The sequence below is a fragment of the Canis lupus genome, chromosome 4 (genome assembly GCF_048164855.1).
Source record: "Canis lupus baileyi chromosome 4, mCanLup2.hap1, whole genome shotgun sequence".
Classification (NCBI taxonomy): domain Eukaryota; kingdom Metazoa; phylum Chordata; class Mammalia; order Carnivora; family Canidae; genus Canis; species Canis lupus.
In genome coordinates, this window is record NC_132841.1 from 37383673 (window position 1) to 37405882 (window position 22210).

The 22210-nt window shown below is 54.0% G+C and overlaps 2 protein-coding genes across 6 annotated transcripts; both read right to left on the reverse strand.

The window, feature by feature from the left end:
• Positions 1–3563: 3563 nt before the first annotated feature.
• Positions 3564–14035, reverse strand: TSPAN17 (tetraspanin 17). Of its 5 annotated transcripts, none has more exons than XM_072824058.1 (9): positions 13816–14032; positions 10430–10480; positions 10194–10340; positions 9208–9378; positions 7339–7464; positions 6652–6699; positions 5889–6005; positions 5746–5808; positions 3564–5170 (listed from the first exon to the last, which is right to left on the reverse strand). In XM_072824058.1, the coding sequence occupies exons 1-9, from the start codon at positions 13900–13902 to the stop codon at positions 5033–5035; spliced, it is 948 nt and encodes a 315-aa protein (XP_072680159.1). In that variant the 5' UTR covers positions 13903–14032; the 3' UTR covers positions 3564–5032. The 5 variants fall into 5 exon arrangements, with proteins under 5 accessions (XP_072680159.1, XP_072680155.1, XP_072680156.1 ...); XM_072824054.1 differs by having other exon boundaries at positions 3564–5202; positions 5747–5808; positions 13816–14031; XM_072824055.1 differs by lacking the exon at positions 13816–14032 and adding an exon at positions 12958–13002 and having other exon boundaries at positions 3564–5202; positions 5747–5808.
• A 1951-nt stretch (positions 14036–15986) lies between these two features.
• Positions 15987–21922, reverse strand: EIF4E1B (eukaryotic translation initiation factor 4E family member 1B). The gene is made up of 7 exons (XM_072822831.1): positions 21908–21922; positions 18958–19133; positions 18534–18629; positions 17717–17780; positions 16804–16917; positions 16485–16624; positions 15987–16134 (listed from the first exon to the last, which is right to left on the reverse strand). The coding sequence occupies exons 1-7, from the start codon at positions 21920–21922 to the stop codon at positions 16020–16022; spliced, it is 720 nt and encodes a 239-aa protein (XP_072678932.1). The 3' UTR covers positions 15987–16019.
• Positions 21923–22210: the final 288 nt, after the last annotated feature.

The following is a 22210-nucleotide window of genomic DNA, read 5'->3' on the forward strand; positions in this document are numbered from 1 at the left end:
GCACTTAAAGGGATTTTAGTTGCATCCATTTTTTAAAAAAAGATTTTATATATTTATTTGAGAGAGAGAGAGAGCATGAGTAGGGGGAGAGGGAAAGTGAGAAGCAGACTCCTCGCTGAGCAAGGAGCCCCACACAGGGCTCAATCATGACCTGAGCGAAAGGCAGACACCCAACTGACTGAGCCACCCAGGTGCCCCAGCTTCATCTATTTTTTTAAGGAGATTGGGTTCCTATTTTACCTGTGCTATCAAAATAATTTAAAATTAAAATTAGGGGTGCCTGGGGGCACCTAGGTGGCTCAGTGGTTGAGCGTCTGCCTTTGGTTCAGGTTGTGACCCTGGAGTCTCAGGATCGAGTCCTGTATCAGGTTCCCCACAGGGAGCCTGCTTCTCCCTCTGCCTATGTCTCCGCCTTGCTGTGTGTGTCTCTCATGAATAAATAAATAAAATCTTTAAAAAAAAAAAATTAGGGGCACCTGGGTGGCTCAGATGGTTGAGCATCCAACTCTTGATTTCAGTTCAGGTCATGATCTCAGGGTCCTGGAACTGAAGCTGCATTAGGCTCCATACTCAGAGGGGAATCTGCTTGAGATTCTTTCTCTCCTCCCTCCCTCTGCCCTCCACCCCCACTCTTTATCTCTCTCCTCTACCTCTAAAATAAATAAATCTTTTTAAAAACAAAATAAAGATTTTGGTCTATGTCGCTTTTTCATAGAAAGTGAGACCAGGGGATCCCTGGGTGGCTCAGCGGTTTAGCGCCTGCCTTTGGCCTAGGGCGCGATCCTGGAGTCCCGAGATCGAGTCCCACGTCGGGCTCCGGCATGGAGCCTGCTTCTCCCTCCTCCTGTGTCTCTGCCTCTCTCTCTCTCTCTCTCTCTGTGCCTATCATAAATAAATAAATAAATAAATAAATAAATAAATAAATAAATCTTTAAAAAAAAAAAAAGTGAGACCACTTGCTGACCACCCCATTTAGTACCAATGCCTACCCCAACCCCACACACTCCCAAGGACCCCACCTCTCTCTAATATTCCCATAGTACTCATCCTTCCCACTAAGTGATTCATTATGAACACTCACCGGGTGGCATTTTCTTGCTTCCTAGGTTGGTCAGCAGCTCTTAGTCCAGGAGAGTCCTCCCCACTGCCTGTTTCCATGTTGCTCCAAAGCTGGGAATGGTTTTATGTTTTTTGATAGTTGATAATCAAAAGAGGGATAATATTTTGTGACACAAGGAAATTATATGAAATTCAAATTTCAGTGTCCAGGAAGTTTTATGAGAACACTGCCGTGCTCATTTGTTTGTCTTGTCAAGAGCTCCATTCTGCCATAAAGCAGAGTTGAGTGGTTGTATGGCCCAAAAGCCTAAAATGTTCACTATTTGGCCCTGTGCCAAAGACTGGTTCTGGTATGTGAGCACCACAAGGGTGGGGGACTTCGTTTTGTTCCTTATGTATCTTGATACTGCAGTGTCTGACACATAGTAGGTGCTCAGTAAATCTGGTTGAATTAGTAAAGGTGTATGCATTGGAGCATGTCCCCGGGACCTCCTAGGGAAAGTGAGCCCCCTGCTCACCATCTGCAGGGGCCTGAGGGTGGGCTCAGGCAGTTTTGTTGGCTCTGAGTCCTTGGAAGAGAGACCAGAGGGCGGCAAGGCCTGGATTTGGCACCAACAGGTTGGGCCCCCAGGTCTTTGGAAGCATGGCATGGACTTGCTCAGACCCAAGGGCCTCCCCCACAATGATGCCCACACCTGCAGCCTCCCCCGGTCCACAACCAACTCGGCTACCCTGCATGGGCTATGCTTTGGTGCCCTCTGGTGATCACTGGGAATGGTTCCCTCCAAAGAATGCACCACCTTAACCTCACTGGCCATCTTTTGAGAGGAAACCCTACCCCAGCCTCTGGAGTCCATTTGACCTCCTCACCCGGAGATCCAGGGGCTCACCAGCCCAGGATCTCACATTCCTTTCCAGTTCCCCATCTGGAGTAGCCTGATGATGATGGGACGCCCTCCCTCCAAGGTGATGCCAGAGCCTGCCAGCAGCTCTCCTCTGATTAGACAATGCAGGTCCAGGACTATGGGAGGCTCCCAGGCTGCCAGACAATGACCACCTCCGTCATCACCAGTGTGCACTAGTGCACCACTCCTCCCAAACAGAGGGTGGGAGGATGACCTCAGTCCCCAAGGTCCAGAGATCCAGCTAGAAGGATGGGCAAGGGGTGGCCTTATAAGCTTCCCTGTGTTTTCTACATATCTGGAGAGATCTCCTTCTGGGTAAGGACTCCTCAGCACAAAGGAAAGAACTGCTCTGGGTTCCACTTTGGGGAGAGGAAATGCCTCTAATGAGCATGAAATGCCACGTACTTGTCACATGTACATATTATACACCACTAGCAACTGTTCCAACTGCCTCTACCAAGAGACTATGGGATCCAGGACAAGGGCAAGTTTGAGCTGCCTCAGTAACCTCAGCCTCTAGCCAGGGCCTACCTGAATGGATGATAGTCGATGGATGGACAGACAGATGGACAGATAGGTAGGTAGATAGATGGATGGGTGGCTGGCTGGCTGAGTACATGGGTGGATGGGTAAGTGGGTAAATGGAAGATGGACAGATATATACTATAGAAATGGGGATCCCTGGGTGGCGCAGCGGTTTGGCGCCTGCCTTTGGCCCAGGGCACGATCCTGGAGACCCCGGATCGAATCCCACATCGGGCTCCCGGTGCATGGAGCCTGCTTCTCCCTCTGCCTGTCTCTGCGCCTCTCTCTCTCTCTCTCTCTGTGACTATCATAAATAAATAAAAAATTAAAAAAAAAATGAGCTTTGGAGAATTCTGGGTCCTCAGCCAGGGTCACAACCACTCCTACTAGTCATATCTACCCCCATCTCATCAATCCCATTTTCAAATATATTCTGGTTCTACCTCTTCTCTCTGCCTCTCACCTACTCCCACCTCTTCAGCACCCTAGGTTCCTTCATGCCAAACCCATCCCAGCTGAGGGCCTCTAGGGCAACTGGAACCCAAATCTAGAGAACACTGTTCCCCTGGAGCTTCCCAGAGATGGCAGCCTCTCCCACCACCCCATCAAGGAGTCCCTCCTGCTAGGCACCCCAACTGTCACAGTCCAGCCATCACTCTTATTTTCTTCATAGCATATATTGCTAGCACAAATGTTGATGTGCCTACCTGTTTTTATCTCCTGCACAGGAGTACAGCACTGGAGCCAGGACCATTTCTCTACATCCTCACACCTAAGCAGGTACTCAACTCAACTCACACTTGGGCTGTGACAGCTTACTGCCCCTCGTAAGTTGGCACTTCAAGTGTGCATGTTTCACCTTGATTCAGCAGAAGGGCAGGGTTGGTGCAGTGCAAGATGCCAAGAGGGGTCAGATCTGGGGGCCTCCTCTCAGCTGTGGGCTGTGGGCAACTCCCCCTGAACTCATTTCCTCATTGGGAAAATACTCTCCACCTCACAAGGTGTTGTGAGGTTTGGGAGGGAAAATGAAAGGTGAAAGCATTTAAAATCAGAAACCACAGGACACATGCACAATATTGTGAGCTGCATTTATTGTAGCATGGAGAAACCAGCCATAGCCTATCTTTCAGAGACCCGAGGACACCACCCAGCCTGTGTCTGGGAGCCATGATGCTGGGCACCTGCCCCACACCCTGCCCAGCTGCAGGAGCTCCTAGCATTCCTGAATGGCAGAGTCGCCAGGGCCCCCATGGGTGACTGTCCCATAGAGATAATGATGGCACAGGGGCCCCTACCTCTTTTGTTTGGCTAGCAGGGTTTTAAATGTTTTTTTATTAGTTGCCAACAACTTAAAAATCAGAATACTTCACATAAAAATCTAGCTTTTTTGTCCTCTCCACATTTCTTGCATTAGACCTACCTATGTTCTATGTTCCCGCTTTACAGCGATTAGCTACAGCTGAATGACAGCTGCCAGTTTCAGGTGGAAATCTGTGCTTTGCCACCATCCCCACCACACCTTATTGTCACTCAAGGCCAGTTGCCATTAGCGACTCAGACTCAATCATGCAAGTATTTCTTATCACAAAGCAATGACTCTGTGTCCCATCTCCAGTAATAGTGGGAAAAATCAAAGTTGCACTGCAGAGGCCTCACAACTCAAAGGCCTACTTTATTTTTATAACCCACCCAGCACTGAGGGCATCTAAGTTAGAGATCTGCTGTGCACTTAGCCCAAACCTCTCCTTTCATCCACAAATGCTCACTCCACATATACCTCTTTGTGCAGATCTGAGAACAGCAGCCAGACTTCCCAAATCTGAGCCAGTCTTCCCCTTTAGAAGTTTGTAAATTCCCTGAAACCCAAAGAACTAGCAAGCAGGGTGGACTCACCCAGCACAGGGCTGTACCCCGTGGAGTTGCCCTAGGAAAAAAACCAGACCCAGGTAATGCTGTGCTGGTGCGCCCTCTGGTGTCCAGGAGACAACTCTACAGGCCATCCTGAAGATTTTGAACTGGATTCCAAGTGAGCCTTGGAGTCAACCATCAACAGCCCCCAAATCTGGGTCCCCCTATCCTTGAGGGTGCCAAGCTCAGGCTTCCAGCTACCTCCTTCCCAAATCCTTCCTGACCTCCATCCCACCCCTCAACCATTCTCCTGAGTATGCTGGCACCCATCTCAGCCCCCAGGAGGACCAGACTCTTCCCAGGCTATGGCCTCTTCCAGGCAGGCTCCAGCCTCTCCCCCTTCTTCACATTCCCATGCTTGGATCTTGGCCTGGCCCACATTAGGCTTGCAGCATTTGCAGGAAGAACTTTGCAGAGGTGGAGGAAGCCGACTCCCAGCCTACAGGATCAGGCAGGGCACTTAGGTGAGCAGAACGGGCCAGGTTCTCAGAGAACGGGAAGCACATGTCCCAGGAGATGATGACACTGAACAGCCCCTGTGGCCACATGGCCATTCTTCACAAGATGCTGGGGATCTGGATCTGGACTTCTACGTGAAATATACCAAGTTTTAAAGGTTGGCTCAAATGTATACACTATCCAGGCCAAGAAAACATGTTGGCAGGGTGGGTCCAGGCTGGGGCCTCAGATGGACAGCAATGCTGAGGCCCCGCAGCTGATAGAACCTCTGAGATGGTGGGCGTAAGCCAGTGGTTTTCAAGGTTTTGTTTATTTGAGTAGTTTGTAGCCATCATCATGTTTGATCCTGGGAGGCAAGCGAGGGAGAGAAAATTCTTGGACCCATTTTCAAGTCTGAGACACTGAGGCCACAGGGGGCTTCTGGCAGGGTCAAGGTCATAGCTAGTAGAGAAGACAGCTCTGAAGCTGCATGAGGCTGTGTCCCAGGCAACAGCAAGCCCCAAGCCTGCCCTAACAGCCACATGCACAGAGAGGTGTGTCCCAGCTTGAGCAGGGACACAGCAGCCCCCTACCACCCCACCTGGTCCACACATACCCTCTTAGCTGTGCCATTCCTAGGCCCCTGGAGAGCCCACCACCCACAACAGCCAAGACAGTGGTTCCCTGTGCACACTCACAGAAACACACCCGCTCCCTGCATATAGCTCCAGGACAGGCAGCAGCACACAGATTTCTCCATGGGCACACAGCACACCCACACTCAAGCCCCATAGGGAGCTCAGGTCTAAGCAGAAACACCCACAGCCTTGCCCATCACGGGTACAGTGGCACGGGAGAGGGGGTCCCTGGGTAGGCCAGGCAGGTGGCCATGGCCAATGTGGCAGCCTCACCAGTTGGCCTTCACTGCCTTGATGTCACTCACAAGATTCTGGGCCAGGCAGATACCAAAGATCTGTAAGACACAGAAGCAAAGTGAGGGAAGATGTGCTGGCAGGGCAGGGGTGTAGGGGGCATGCTGTGCTAAGGCAGTACCTGGAGGAGAGCGATGCCCACAAAGACCCCAGCCACGATGATCAGGTTTTCCTGCAGCCACTTCTCAAACTGGCCCACACAGCCTTTCGTGTGGATGGAGCCCTGTTGCTCCAGCTCCTGGGGACACACAGGCAAAGGGCTTGGCCCCACCCACCCCCACAGGCCTCTTCTCAGTCCAGTTTGCTAAGCTCATCCCCACCCCAGGGTCTGCCATCTTAGCACGTGCTGCCTAAATAGAGCTCTATCACAGAGCCTACAGAGCTCTATCATGACCAGCTCCTGGTCATCAGAGTCTCAGAACAGATACCCCCTCCTTCAGAAGGCCTTGCCTGACCACCCAGTCCCAATCTCATCACTTCCCTTACTTTATTTTCTTTCAAGCTCTTGGTTCAAACTGTCACATTACTGTTCATATGTATTTATCCATGAGCTTCGTGTCTTTCTTCCTTTACGGGAGTAGGAGCTCCTTGAGAGCAAGGGCTTTGTCTGCCTATCTCAGAAGCATGAATCCCTAGCGCCTAGGGCAATGCCAGGTGTGAGCGCCAGTGGGTGCTTGACAAAGAACTGGAATGAACAAGCACACACATGTCCGTGCCCACAGGTCCATTGGCCCCATGAATGGCAGTACCAAGCCCTAGGTGCCTGGATGGTTTCTAGGACTCAGCACCACCTCCCCACAGAATCTCTGAGGCCTTTCAGAGGAGCTTATGGAAGGCTGCTCTTCCCATCCCAGTGCCCCCAACTCTGTCCCAAACCCTCTCACCAGTCTGAGCCGGACATCATAGCCACACTGGGTGTTGAGGACATCTTCCTGAGGAAAAATAGGCCAATGAGCAACTTGGTGATGGGGTATCCTTAGGGGCCCAAGGCACCCAGCACTGCAATAGTTCTGGTTCTCAGGGGAAGCAGATGGAACCATGGACTCTGACAGGCCACCACTCCTACATGAGGCTCACTGAGTCCCATCTACCTCTTTCCCTGGCACCAGGACAGACGGCTGCGAACACCAGCCCGAGCTGCCTCGTGTTTACAAATCCTGCCTGCTCATGTGTTACACAAATGGGAAGAATCCTGGCCCTCAAATGTCCCAGATAAACTGTGATGGATGGAATATCACAGGGAGAAGTTTCTGCTCTGAAGAAAGCCATAAAGGGGTCAGAATCCCCAGGCCCTACCACTGCAGAATAGTGGCCCAGAGGTGTGGCGGCTGGCTCACTACAGAGACGGGTTTTGTTAAAGGGGTATGGCCCCTACCCCAGCAGGCCTCACTGCTGCCCAGGGACACAAACTCCTTAGCCTCGTAGGAGGACTCCTGTGTAAAATGACCTCCCCACTGCCTTGAAGGCCCCCAGAGCAGGGCCAAGCCCAGCAAGTCCTGTGCTAGATTTTCCCCCACACTTGGCCTGTGCACTGCAATGGCCTTGCTCCCCCCTCACCAGGCCCCACTCACCGCAGGGTCCCTGACGCAGCAGGAGAAGGGCACCCCGCAGCGCTCCCGGCTTGGGTTCAAGTCAGTGCAGTTGAAATAGATATTGAGGTTCCAGTCATTAGGCCCTCGGGCTCCGCAGCAAGACCACTGAGGGGCAAGAGGAGAGCCCCTGGTGAGCCAGGCCTGCCCCAGAAGCCCCCATCCAGTTGAGAGACAGGCCTGGGCTGCAGGAGACAGGGCAGGGCTGGGTTAGGCGGGGGTCTGGAGGCAGACAGGCAGGTGGTCACCTCCTCACCACCCTCTCCCAACAGGAAGGCCGGACCTAAGCCCAGAGCCATCAGGGCAGCACTACACTCCCACCCAGGTTGTGGGGAGCAGAGGAGTACTGGGAAGGGGTGCCCAGAGAAGTGGATGTCAGGCCAAGCCCCGTGAGGAGAGGCACCACTAAGTCCACGTCTGTGCCAGGTTTCCCCACACTTGCCCCAAAGATTTTATGAAGACTTTCTCTTTTCCTCTCTGCAGGAACAGGAGGGCAATCCAGTCACCCTCACCACAATCCCATCACACTCCAAAAATGCTGTTGGCAGCACCCAGATCCCTGTCACCCCTACCCAGAGCATCATGCGCTGCCTCCCTAGGCTCAGAAATAGCTAGTGTGAAGCAAGCTCATGAACTGGGGGAGACGGGAGCACAGGCCTTAACCCATGTGGCAGGAAAGCCAGCCCTCCAGGGACCAGCTGGGTGCAGACACAAGGTGGGCACTCATGGCTGAGCCGGGGGAGGGAGGCATGGCCATACAGCTCTGTGTGCATAGGTCTCAGTGATGGCCTGGCCTCTGCTGCCTCCTCTCGCTCTGCTCAGCACCTGCTACGCCTGCGGGGAACATCCACCCCTCTTTCCACAACCCTGCTTCTTCTACAAGGTCTTCCTCTTCTCCACCCTTCCCCATTTCAGCTTTTACCACAATTTCTAATTTTTTACACACACGCGCGCACACACACACACACACACACACACTTGTCCATCTTCCTCATCATCCCTCTCTACCTCCAGATTGCCGTCCCGTGAGGACTGGTCCCAGCTTTTTTCACCATTGAACTCCCAGCAACTGGCCCAGGGCCTGGCACACAATAATAAGTCTGTACCAGTCTGCGTTGAATGACAAACAGATCATGTCCTAACTGCTGGCAATACATCTGCTTCTGCCCTGAGTTGAGAACTCCTCAAAGCAGGGACCAGATCTGGCTCATCTCTGGATCCAGTGGGAACAGAGTCAGAGTGGGTGGCATAGAAGTGGGTGTGAGCGGAGGAGGAGGTGCAGGCAGGAGGTGCCTGGGATCTCTTGCATTGTTCACTGACTACTTCTTCACACAAGTCAGGTAGAGGAGTTTCAGAGCAGAGCTTCTGGGGAGGGGAGAGGTCTCAAACTCTAATATGTTCGGAGGCCAAACAACATAATGAGAGAAAAGGGCTGACAGGTATAATAAAATAGAGTGGCAGAGACGATGGCAAACAGAGAGCTCCTATACTAGCAAAGGGAATGGCAGCAATGTAACCCAGCTAATACTATGGGTCCAGGGTTTATTAGGAGAAATCTGTATTTTTATATCAAATGTCCTCCTGTAGGTGTGTTGCAAACCCTGGTTGAGTTGCTGCCAGGTTTGGAGGCTTTGGCCTCTGCTCCCCAACGCTGTGTCCCTGCAGAACTAGGCACAATGGGGACCTACGGGGATCACAGAAGCTGGCTTCCCCTAAGACAGGGGGCCTTCTGGCTCTTTTCCCTGGGGTGTGGGTGGGGGAATGATTCCAGAACACAGGGAACTTGCTCTCGCACACATCTGCCCAGCAGGCGCCTCACGTATAGGTAGCCCGGGCTGGCGCGGGACTCACATATTCCTGAGCAAAGTCAATGAGGTTCTGGAGGTCAATGTCATCCCGATAGGCCTTGACGTTGTTGTTGATGAAGAAATTGAGCTGGTCTCGAATCCAGTCCTTGAATACAAAGGCCAGGATCCCTGTTGCCAGCTCCAGGAAGAAGATGAGGCCAAGGAACACTGAGAACTGGGGTGAGGGCATACAGACGGTAGGTGTCAGAGACGCAGGGCCTGGGGGTGCCACTGGGCAAAGCTTCCCCCCAAGAGAGCCAAGAGTCCCCACTTCTCTCCCATTAGTACTGTTTTATGATGGCGAAGGACAGCCCGGTTCTTACCTCCCCATCCATTCCGCTTCCTGTGGTAATCACCCTGTTTTCTTTGAGAAACCACCCTCCTTCACCTCCTGTAGCTCACGCAGAGAGCCATCTCCACCTCTTTTCCCATTCCCAGATAGAGACTGGGCCTACGCCAGTGACAGGAGCCCACCCGTCAGAGCGCTACCTCTCCCAGGACCACAGAAATTGTTCCAGAGACAGTCACTCTGAACCAGAGAGGTGCAATTCAAGGACTGGTCCTCCACTGCTTAGGAAGAAAGAGCCTCGGCCTCCAGTATGAATTCCTGGAGGGGCAGCATGAAGGTAGTCTCCACCCATTTGTGGGCATCTTTCCACCCCATGGGGAATAGAGCCAACTGGAGGGACAGACCAGAGAAACAGAGAAACCAGGCAAAGTGACACTGTGGTGGCCCCTAGATCCAAATGGACTGGCACCCAGCATATCCTTGGGCTTTCCCTAGCGAGCCCACAAATACCCTTTTATGCTTGGCCCCCTAGGTTTCAGTCACAACAGAAAGGATCCTATAAATACAGATAACAGAATTCTGATGATTATTGCTATAATAACATAATAATAAAACTACCCATTATTAAGTACTAACTATATTCAAGAAGTCAGTGGGAGGAGGTTGGGGTCCCCAATGGATCTAAGTGGGGGTGTACTCACAAACTTGAGCAGGAAGGTGTTCTCCCGGAGGGCGCCGATGCACCCAGCAAAACCCAGCACTGACATGACACCTCCAACCACTATAAACAGCCACACGGGGTCCAGGCCTCCCAGATCAGTCAGCGCTGAGATGTTGGAGAGAACGCCCTGTGCCAAGGGAGCAAAGTCAAGTGGCCAGGCCGATCCTCCCACCACCTCCACCCACGGCAGCCCCATCCCTGACTCCACCACCTTACCTTCTCACCCCAGGCCCAGAGGCCAATGGCCAGGAACAGGGCTCCCAGCACCTGCAGAGGCACCAACAAAGAGCTAAGGGTTGGAGTGTCAGCATCCTTCCCCACCCCCAGTAGAGCCCCTCCGCCTCTAGTAGTCAGGGTCTTCAGGAAGCCAGCGGGGAGATGGGCTGTAAATGGGGTCCAGGGTCCTTCCTAACTTCCCCAGAACACATTTCAGTGCTCCTCCCCTGCAAAACACAGCCTGGAGGATGGAACCCATCCTCGCCCTTCAGGGAAGTCAGAACTGCAGCAGAGGGTGGCTGGGACACTCCTGCCAAGCAGCAGCCACGACAATGTGCTCCTGAGCCTCTCCTCCCACCAAGCCTGTTCTGGGTTCCAGGCTCCTGGCCTCCTTTCTGCCCCTTCCCAATCTGGCCATCCCATTTACTCTGGCACTCTGTGATGGCTGCCCCACTCTGTTCTCTACTTTCAAAGCTCACAAGCAAAGACCCCCGAATGGCAAGGGATCCTGAAGTGAGCCAGATCCAGTTGAGACACTCCAGTCTGAGCCGGTGGCTATGCCCTTGAAAACATCTGGCACACAGTTATGCCTGGACCTTCTAAGCACCACCCACCATCCTGCTTCAGTTACTTACTGGGAAGAGCCCTGGCTGTCCAGGCCATATGCCTGAGCCTGGGCAGGTCCCCGGATATCCATCTCACAGGGAGAGTGCCCCTCCTGCCCCAGCACAAGGCCATGACCCCAGTTCTTCATACCATCCCCACCCACCTGCTTTCACAAGGTCCTCCTCTTCCCCCTCACTCCCATTCCAGTCCATTCCACCATGACCACCCACTTTGAACGCCTTCCTCTCTCTGGCCCCAGGCTCCTCCTACTGCAGTACTCTTCTCTAAAAATGTCTTTCCTTCCCTCCTCCCACACTGGACCTGGGATATGAAACCAAACATCACTTTTCCTGCCTCATCCTACTTGATCCACCCAAGGCTTTTAGACAGGCGACTGACCACGACTTTCTCCTTTCTGAACCTCTCCATGGTTTACTGAACACCATTCCTCCCACCGCCCCTTCTCACCCTCCCTCCCACAGCTGTCCTGTGTACATGGCCACCGACACAACCAGGTTCCACCTTCTGCCTTCTGCCCTTCTTCCTCTACACTTATTTCCACACCATCATATGCTGGCATCTCCCGGACCTCCACCCACACCTCTCCCTGGCACCAGACTGCTAGGTCCACCTGCCTGCTACAAACGCCTCCATGTCCTAGGCTAGGTTCCGTGCACTGGGAATATATCAGCAAATAGGACAAATGGGCTCTCTGCCCTCAAGGGGTTTACATGTCAGTGGGGGAAATCCACAGTGAGCAAACAAGGTCATTTCAGATACCAACAGATCCTTTAAAGAAAACCAAAGAAAGCGACGCAGTAGGGAGTGACTGGGGGTGGTGGAGGCATGCTTTCCTCAGGGAAAATGGGGACATTTTAGCTAGGCTCTGAATGATGAGAGAGTATAGTGAGGAGAAGAAAATTGCAGGTGGAGGGGCTGGCAGAAGCCCAGAGGTAAGATCCAGTTTGGTGGTATAAGGGACAAACTGACAGGCAGCAGGGCCAGACCCTAGAGGGTGCTGGGCACCACTGGAGGAGTCTAGACTGTATTAGTTGATGGTAGCTTCTCAGTAGGGTAACACCAGCGTCCACTTTCCATTAAAACAAACAGAAGTCTCTGGGCCTGTTTGATAGGCACCTCTTCCTGGCCACATAAACCCAAGCCTGAAACCCTCCTGTGGCCCACTAAGTGGCCTGGTCCTGCCAGTTCAGCCTCCTAACTTCCCCTGGAGCCTTCCTCACTTCCCATCCCCTCCCTCAGTTTTGCCCCAATCCTCCTCCTTGGTCTCCCTACTTCCAAGCCTTCTGCCCCTCCTCACTCACACTTCCCACGCAGGCAGACAGATCTGCCTCCATACAAAAGCCAGAACAGACCCATCATCCAGGACTGAAGCCCTCACTGCTTTATACTGCTCTCAACATAAAACTCACTGCCCCAGCCCTGGGGCCTTTCCCACTCTGGTTCCCTACCCCCACTCCCCTGCAACAGAGGGTGTGCCTGGAACAATCCTGAGTTTCTCTTGCCTGTCCCCCTTGGCATCCAGGGACTTGCTCAAATGCCCTGCCTCACCTCCACCCACTGCCCACTGGTAGGTACCGTGGCTCTGCACTTACTGGCCACGTGACTCTAGGTTAAATGACTGAACCTCTCTGTGCCTCTTCCTTCATCTATAAAATGTCGATAATAAATAACAAAGTAGCTGTGTGACTACAAATCAGAATTCATTTAATCTGCCTAACAACCCTGAGGGGCGGGCTTCATGATCACCCCTCCCAGGAAGGGAAGCTGAGGCCCAAAGAGAAGTGACTTGCCCAGAGAGAAGTAGGCTTGCTGCACCCAGACCTCCAAACATCCCCATCAGTACTCTCAACACATTGCCCACACCCTTGGGAGCTGAGCATTACTGGAGCCAAAAGGCTCACCACACACGGATGACTGCATGGGCAGTACATAGGTAGAGAGCAGCGCCAGAGTCCTGTTGAACAAAACTGAACGGGCCTAGTACTTCGACGAAGACAGCAGGAACAGAGACTGCAGAGGCAGCAAGCAGTCTTGGAGAGATGGGACCGGCGAGGAAGAAGAGAAAGATGACTTGGCAGAGCCCAGTGGCACAGATGCCACCCTAGGAGAGGCACTAGCAGCTCCCTTCTCTGGCAGGGGCAGCACCTCCCGGAGGCCTCGGTTCTGTGAGCTGTGGAATGTTGAATTCTGTTTCCCAGGGCCAGCTCAGGACGCCTCAATAGGGGGAGATACCCTGCCCCTAGCAGAGGACTAGAGCTATTGGCGCTCCCAGCCTGCAAGCTGCATGGGGCAGGTTGACCTACCCGCCCCCCTCCCACCCGCCTTGCTGGAGCTTAAGGCTGGACGAGGGGATCCAGCCCTTCCCCTCACGGAGACACTCATCCCTGTGGACTCACAGGGTGGAGCTCAGCGAACACCCCACACCCCGCATTCCAGAGTAGCAAAGGAGCTGGACAGGAGGCAGGTCCCCGGGACCTTCAGGGAAACACCTCCCCTTTTTCTGCCGGGGCCTGGGAAGCTACCGGGAGACTCCACCTCCATACCCTACCCCGCGGCGCCTGGGACCCGCCTCCAGCAATCCGGGCCTCCCGGGTAGTTCCCCGGAGTGGTCCTGGGAGTGGGCGTGGGAAGAAGGGAGGTTGTGTGACGGTCCCAGCCCTTAAGGCAGGAAGCGGTCCGCCCCCCCGCCCCCCAAGTAGGGGACTGAACCTCCTTTCCCACCACCCCAGCACGGGGCCCGGAACCCACCCCGCGCTCACCCAGAAGACAATGTTGAAGCCAAACAGGAAGTATTTCCCGCAGCAGCCGACCTCCGGTTCCTGGAAGTGCTGGTGCTTGCCCGGCATGGTGAGCAGCCGCCCGCCGGCCCGGGAACCGGAGCCGGGGCCGGGCCCGGCCCTCCACGGGCCGCCCTGGGCTAGAGCCGCCCGGGGCCTAGCCCGGCGGCTGCGGCTTCATGGCCGCGGCCACACAGAGCGCCGCTCGGGCCCCGCCCGCCCCGCAGGGACCGCCCAGCTCCCCGCCAGCGCAGCCCCGTCGGAGCCCCGCCGCCTCTAGGCCTGACTCCGCCCCTGCCCGTCTCAGTCCCCTCGGAGCCCCGCCCCCAGGCCTAAGTCTGCGTCTCCGGGCCCCGCCCCCAGCTCGGAGCCCCGCCCCCAGGCCTAAGTCTGCGTCTCCGGGCCCCGCCCCCAGGCCTAAGTCTGCGTCTCCGGGCCCCGCCCCCAGACCGGCCCCGCCCCCGGCCCGGAGCCCCGCCCCCAGGCCTGACTCCGCCCCGCACGCCCGCCGCCGCTGGGACCTCCCCAGCGCCCTGCGGACCTGCCTGAGAAGGATGATGGTGGCACCACCGCAAGTCTTTGGCACGAAGCGGCCCCAGTTACTCCTACCCTACAAGGCCCAGTACCGGCGCCACCCCAGTCCCCAGCCTTGCTGTCGGAGCCGAGTCCTGGAGAAGAGTAACTGCTGTTCTGATGAGCAGATGGGGACAGCCATATAGATCCTGTTTTTAACACACGTGCAGGCCGTTTTATTACAGTGTCGTCGAGTCAAACGCGCTTTTCACTCAATGGAAATTCCTCTCTACCTACGCTGGCTCAAACTCAGACCAGGTGGCATCTGGGTCTTGTGAGCGCGGCGCCTGCTGCTCCCTGATACTTCAGTTTCGCTAAGGGCATATACCGGATCCCTGAGCTCCAACCCTTCTGACATTGAAATCTGTCCCTGGCTCTTCCTCCCCCTTTCCCCATACTAGCTTGGGCCTGATTGGGCCCTGTGGGGTCTCACACGAGCACCCCCTCAAGGGGGGACAGGAGATTAAGGTTTTGGGGGGCCAAATATTAACTTTAGAACTCTCAAAAATAATTCTAATTTTGTTCAAAAGTGTTTATTTAGAACAGGAACAGAAAGGAGCTTAAACTAACCTTTTTTTTTTTTTTAAGATTTTATTTATTCACAAGAGACACAGAGAGAGAGGCAGAGACATAGGCAGAGGGAGGAGAAGCAGGCTCCATGCAGGAAGCCTGATATGGGACTCCATCCTGGGGCTCCCAGATCAGGCCCTGAGCCGAAGGCAGATGCTTAACTGCTGAGCCACTCAGGCTTCCCTTCATCACCTTTTTAGTTAATCCACCTCAAGCAGAACTATGAGAACTAACCACTACTGTCCTGCACTCCTGGACCAGGACCTCATCTACCTACCCACCTCCACATCACCATGATCATGAGGCAGGCGAGGCCCGGACATCCCTGGGCACAGCTGAGGAAAGGGCAAGAGGACGCACGTCTCTCTGTGAGATAATGGAGTTCTGCCTCTAAGACTGCAACCCTTATGATGTACAGCCTGCTCCAGGGACCCACATCCAGTTGAGGGAAGGTATAAGGTACAGGGTAGGCTCCAAGGCTACAAAGCTGATGAGAAGGCAATTCATAAAGGCTTGAAGTAGAGTAATCCAAAGAGGAGCACCCACCTCCCACACCTCCACCCCTACCCCCACACTCTGTCCTCAAGCTCCAGCTTTCAGAGTGTCAACAGCCTTGGGCCCCCTCCCCCTATAAGAATATGGCCTTCAGACCACCCAGCCCCTTTCCTAGGGGTATGCACAGAGTAAGTGCTGGAATGTAGGATGCTCTTGTCATCTTTCCACCTTTGGTTGAGCTTTGCTTCCCCCCAGTGACTCACCCCAACCCACCCTCAGATGAAACAAAGATACTCAGGGCTTTCCTCAACCTTTCCTGGGCCCTCAGGCTGGCTCCCTGACCACAGAGCTGTCCCTAGGCCTGAGCCCCAACTCACGTTAAAGAATGTTCATATTCACTCCAAGACATGGGAGAACCCCATTCTCTAACCCCTCCTCCTGCCCTACATCACCATTGTAGTCTAGTACCCCCCACCCCCCACCCCCCACATACACAGGGCAGGGAAAGGCTCAGGGGCAGCTGAATGGATAATGGTGCCAAGGTCTCATCACACCACAAACTTATTCTTGGCTAGGGAGTTGCTCTTGGTGGCCGTGTCTGCATGAGCCTGGTACCCAATGACAATCTTCGTGGAGAGGCCCAGGCGCTCCTTGTAGACCCGCCTGGAGGAGGGGGAGGAGGAGAGGAAATGAGATCGTCATCAGCAGGTCCTGGAGATAACCTGGGATCCTGGGTCCTCCTTTGACCAGAATTCCTATCTTGGTTCCAGCCACCATCACTCTTTGTGCATCCTTACTAGGTAGAAACCCAAAACAGGACTCTTTAATGCAGAAGAAGAGTCTTGCTAGAAAAAGCTTGAAATCTGGATTCCAGACCCTCATACAAGTGGGTAAGGAAGTAGGGGGAGAGGACACAGAAAGTTCCAGAGGTCTCCCTCACAGGCCAAGCCTCTACCCGCACACACATTCACCTTCTCCCCTAGAAGAGACTCTGTGCTAGGGATCCCCCTCACCCAATGTGCAGCACGCCCTCCTGGTTCTCTGCCTCCCTCGTCCACACGGCAATCTTGTCCCCCTTGGTTCGAATGTTGATAACAGCCCCACACACCTCCCGGCTGTGCTCCTCAAAGCTCTCCCCGATCAGACACAGCAGCTAGGGCCAAAAAGAGAGGATAGTGAGAGCTCTACCTGAGTCACAGGGAGTGCTCCCACTATCTGGGAGACCACTGACTCTACATCAGCTCAGTCTCTTCTAGTGGGGACCCTCCCCACCCCACCCCGCCCCTCCCCTTCCCACCCCTCACCTCCTTTCCTCTCCCCATCCGCACTCACTGTCTCTAGCCACAGGCGGTCCAGCTCACTGTGGCGCTGCTGCTTGGCGAGACTGACCAGCCAGCGGCCACCCCTCTTATTCCTGCTATCTTCCCACATGGGCTCAATGCCATCCTAAGATGTGGAATGACAAATCAATGGCCTCCCTCTGTTCAAAGGGAAGTGAGGGCCCAGCCACCTTCCCAGGCCGTGCTCTGGCCCCTAAATAAGCCTCCACAGGCCAGGTTCCCTCTTGCCTCCATCCCCTCTGAACAAGCAAGTTCTACCACCAGCCACTCGGCCTGCAACCCCTCCTATGAGCTCCCCGCAAGCCTCTGATCCTCCACACTTGTCACCTTTTGTAGCCATATATATATATATATATTTATACATACACACACACACACACACACACATAGGTTTGTCTCCTTTGCGGAATAGAGCTCCTTGAAGCAAGAGTTCAAATGTGGGTGATTAAGGAAGCCTCTGGGGCAACCTTAGTGTGTATAAGGGCAGACATCCCAGGCCGGACAGAAGTCACCTGGGGAGATGTTTAAACCCTGGTAGTAGCACACACATTCCCCCCCCACACACACACCTGCTGCATCAGTACCTCCAGATGTGAACATCAATGAGGGCCTAGACATTGAAGCCGAGTGTTCTCAGGCCATTCTGATGCAGGTCCCTTGTTAAGGAGCCGGGCCAGAAACCTGGGCTCCTTCCTAGTTCCCTCTGCTCCTCCCTCCCCGTTCGAGACTCTTAAATATCCTAGGGCTCCAGCCTGATGCTCTGTCCAAGCTTCTGTGTAGCATGTCCTCAGATTGGAAAGGCTGTCTGCGGCACCCCACCCCCAAACTCCATGAGGGAGGAACACAGCAGCCGCTGAGGAGGGTTAGCCCTCTTGGGGCCTGAGGGGTGGGGAGGCTGAGCTTACCTTGAACAGGGCGTAGTCACAGCCGGAAGAGAGCTTACTGGCCAGCTGGATGTGACTGTACATCCTGGAGAGAACACCCCCACCCCCACCGCAGGCTGAAAAAATAGACTTTTTAAGGCCTGGGTCCTACTTACCCCATCCCCCCCAAACTCCTTACCAGATGCCACTGTGTTCCGCCCACATTCAGACCTCTGAGGCTTTGCTCACACTCACCCCCTCACCCCCAGCCTGGAATTCCATCCCTATTTACCCAAACCCTCAAATCCCACCTTGTCCTGGGAGTCTTCCTTGACCATCCAAACCCCTGGGGAGGCTTTTAGAGCCCCATTGCTGGTGGCAGGGCGTGGGTGTCAGGCACCCCTCCAGCTGAGACCCAGACTCTCAGCCACCCCTAGGGTTTGTAGGGCACCTGTCAGATCTCTTCCCTTGATTACCCATGGATACTGTCAGGCAGCCTAATCCTCATTTTGTGGCTGTGACCAGATCAGAGAGGAAAAAGAACTTTCCCAGGACCACAAAGCCATGGAGCGGCAGTCAGAGTCAACTTCTGGCTTCTCCAACCTCCCAGGCTCTCTCCCTAGGCCCGGAGAAGGTTTCAGAGGGGCCCATGTTCCAACCCCAGTGACCCCCACCCACAAGCAGAACCTACCAAACTCCAGCCCTCAGCAAATGCTGAGAGGTCCCGGGGGTGGGGATGGGGGCTGGGAGGCTGGAAAAGCTGTGTAAGAAACAGCTTCTTGGAGGGGTGTGGTCTGGGAAGGATCCCCAGCTCAGAGGCCCCTGGCTCAAGCCTCCCCTGGGAGCAACAGATACTCACGCCCAAAAGTCTTCCACGGTGTCAAACTTGGTGACCAGACGCAAGTTGTCCTGCCAGGTTCGGCTGCGGTCATTCTTAAAGAACCATAGAGCCCACCTGGGGTGGGGGTGGGGGGTTGCGGGGAGGCCAGGAGGAAGCAGAGAGCCCTCCCAGGCTCACCACCAGCAGCACCTGCGCTGGCAGGGAAGTCCTGCCCCTTCAAGGACAATTGAGGAGATGGGGTTTGGGCATAACTCCCCCGGCCAGGGTGACTGGAGTCAGTGATCCTGAAAGTTTGAGGCAGGATGGGGAAATTTAACCCAGTATCTCAGCTAGGTTAAGGCCAGAAGCACCAGTGGGGCCCAAGCCTTAGGCCAGCTCTGACCTTTCTTGGAGAAGGAACTAACTGGGTCCAAGAGGTGCAAGGCCACACCACTAGCCTTACCTGTTCAGCAGCGGATGTAACTCCAACTTGACCCCTGGGGGGCCCCCATCCTGGGCCTTCCCCCTCTGGGACAGCAGGGCCCCAGGGGTATTCAGAGCCCCCTCTGCCCCTTCTTTCTCATCTTTTTTTTCCTCCTTCTCCTCCCACTTTCGGATTCCACTCTCAGCCTCCCTGGCCTAACCAAAGAAAGAAAGCCAGGTGAGCAGCAAACCCCAGGCCGGCCACTCCAGCCTGGTCCCCAGCTGCACAAGGGGCAGGAGGGCAGACTTACAGGGCTGGCAGTAGCCATGTAGCAGCTTGGGCTTCGCCCCAGCTGGCCCCCAGCTGCTAGCTTTTAACCCAGTTGTGCTGTCTCTCCCGCCTCCCCACCGCCCCAGAGCACGGGATAGGGAGGAGCCAGCATGGAAAAGGAGAGGAGAGGAGAGGAGAGGAGAGGAGAGGAGAGGAGAGGAGGGGAGGGGAGGGGAGGGGAGGGGAGGGGAGGGGAGGGGAGGGGAGGGGAGGAAAAAGAAAGAAAAGAAAGAAAGGAAAGAAAGGAAAGGAAGAAAGAAAGAAGAAAGAAAGAAAGAAAGAAAGAAAGAAAGAAAGAAAGAAAGAAAGAAAGAAAGAAAGAAAGAAAGAAAGAAAGAAAGAAGAACTTGCACTGTGCATTCCATAGCAAACATTTAGTGAGCACCTTCTGCAGGCAGGCAGGTAGGAGGGGACAGCTGAGATCAGGCAAACCCTGCCGCCACCCCCGTGGTGCTGGCCATGTGGTGGCTGGGCCCCCAAAAGGTAAAGGCCGATATTAGAGATCTGCCCTGAGTGCAATCACATCTTATGGGGGATGGGCCTAGAATTTAAAGCGGATCATCCCAGCATTGGCAGAAGCAAGGACTCTGACGTAGCCAGCGTCCATAGCCAGGTCAGAGACCTCATATGTGCATTCGAGTGTCCATTCACACACCCATTTGGCTACCACTGTAGTGACACCGGCCCTTATCTAGTCTCTGGAAGCATCTGAGTTTCTTTTTTTAGGTACATAATCATTTAGAAACAGGGAGATTATATGTTAGATATCTACATGTTTGGTGCTCTTGAAAATTTGGGAAGGCCCACAACCCTAGGGCCTCTACCTCATAGGTCCACAATCCACTGTGGCTGAGGCTGACCTTTGGAAGGGCAAATGAGGTGCCATGTGTCCCTGCTGGCCCACTGCATTCCTGCTTCTTACTGCCTGGCTTATCTTTTCTCCACCCAGCATTGATGGGAGTGAAGTGTTGGGGAGAAAGTGCCACAGTTTTAGAGCCTGGGTTCAAATCCTCCCTGCCCTGGCCTCGGCCAAGTACCTGAACCTCAGAGTCTCAGTTTCCTTATCTGTAAAATAGGAATGTTAATGATACAACTCAGACATTTATTGTATTAAATGATATAAAATACATAAAGTCCACAAAACAGGGCCTGGTGTGGTAGTCAATACGAATCAGCTGAGAGCTACCCCAGGGTGCAGGAGGGATGGGAAAAGATAGGAGAGGGAAGGAGGAAGGAAAAGCTCTGGCTCTGGCTACCCTTTCCCCTGCCTTCTCAGCAGCATCCTTTCCTGCAAGAGTTGAGGCCTCTTCTCAACCTCCCCTTGACCACATTTACGATCTGAGATCTATAGAGGGTCCAATCTCTTCCCTCCACACCTAGGGAAGCCCTTGACCACCTGGGGCTGAGAGTCGCTATCTGTCCAAACCCACATTCCCTAAGCTCCAGGTACATACCAGGCATGGGGGTAGGTGCTGTGAGTGGCCCCCGAGCTCTGCTCTACCAGGGGAGCCAGACAGCAGGTACTCTTACAAAGACCTGTGTAACACAAATGCAGACTTCTGAAGGAAAGGAATTCACAGGTGGGGAAAGATAACTGCTATGACCTGAGCTAGGGCTTTAGAGTGGCAATTCTCAAGTGCATGGATCAGAATCATCTGCAGCGCTTGTTAAACAGGCTGCTGGGTCCTGCCCCCCCCCCCCCCCCACAGAATTTGATTCCTTAGCCCTGGGCTTGGGCCTGAGAATTGGCATTTCTAAAAAGCTCCCTGAGGCTGCTGGTCAAGAACCCCATTTTGAGAACAACCAGGGAGTTCCTGGATGAGGTGATGTTTGATCTGACCCCTAAAGCATGAATAAGAGTTAACTAGGTGGTAGAGAAAGGCATCTCAGGGACTGGGAGCAGCATGTGTAAAGGCCGAGGGGCAGAGGGGACATGGGACACTAGAGGGAAAAAAGGAAGACTAGAGTAGCTGATGCCCTAAGGAGGAAAGGATAGTAAGTCCTGATCTTAGGAAAAATGGAGAGCCACTGAGTGCTTCAAGTGAATACAGATGGACTGGGGAGGTAATCAGTTGGGTTTTCCAGCAAGTTCTTTGGGCTGCTGTGTAGGAAACAGACTCTGTGGTAGCAAGAGTGAGTGGGAGGAGTTCTAGTAGGTTGCTAATGTAGTTGTCCAGGTGACAGATCTGGAGATGGAAGATGGAGAGAACATAATGGATTTCAGAGGTGTTTAGAAGGAAGATTCCCTCATGTTTGGTGATGGATAGGCTCTGGAGAGATGGGGCACAATGTTCCAGCTACCTGTTGCTCCATAAAAAACCACCCCAAACTTAGTGGCTTAAAACAGCAGCGATCATCCATTTTGCTCACAGATCTACAATTCAGGTCATGCTCAATAGGAACAGGTCACCTCTGCTCCAAAGTGCTGTCAGTTGGAGTAGCTTACAGGCTGGGGCTAGAGTCATCTGCTCACTCAGTGGGGCAGTGGATGCCAGCTGTCAGCTGGAACCTCAGCTGGGAGTGTTGGCTGGGACAGCTCTATGTACCTCTCCATGTGGCCACTTGGCTTCCTCACAGCATGGTGGCGAGGTTCCCAGAAGCGGCATCCCAAGAGACGGGAAGCAGAAGCTGCCAGTTTCTTAAGGCCTAGGCTCCAAACCTGGCACAGCGTCATGTCCGTTGTATTCAATTAGTGTCCCAAGGCCCACATTCAAAGACGGGGACATAATCCCACGTCCTGATTGGAAGAATATCAAAGAATTTTGGACAGAGGAAGCACTGGAGGAGGGCCAGGCTTGGGGAGAGATCATGAATCTATATTTGATGGAGAAAAAGGGAGAAAGGACCCTCCTCAAGTGACAGGCATGGTCTCAGCTGCCTTAGAGTCCTGGCCCAGCGCCTGGCATGGAGCAACCCTGCCAGCCACAGTACCCTCGCCTACCTTCTTCCACATCTTCCAGCA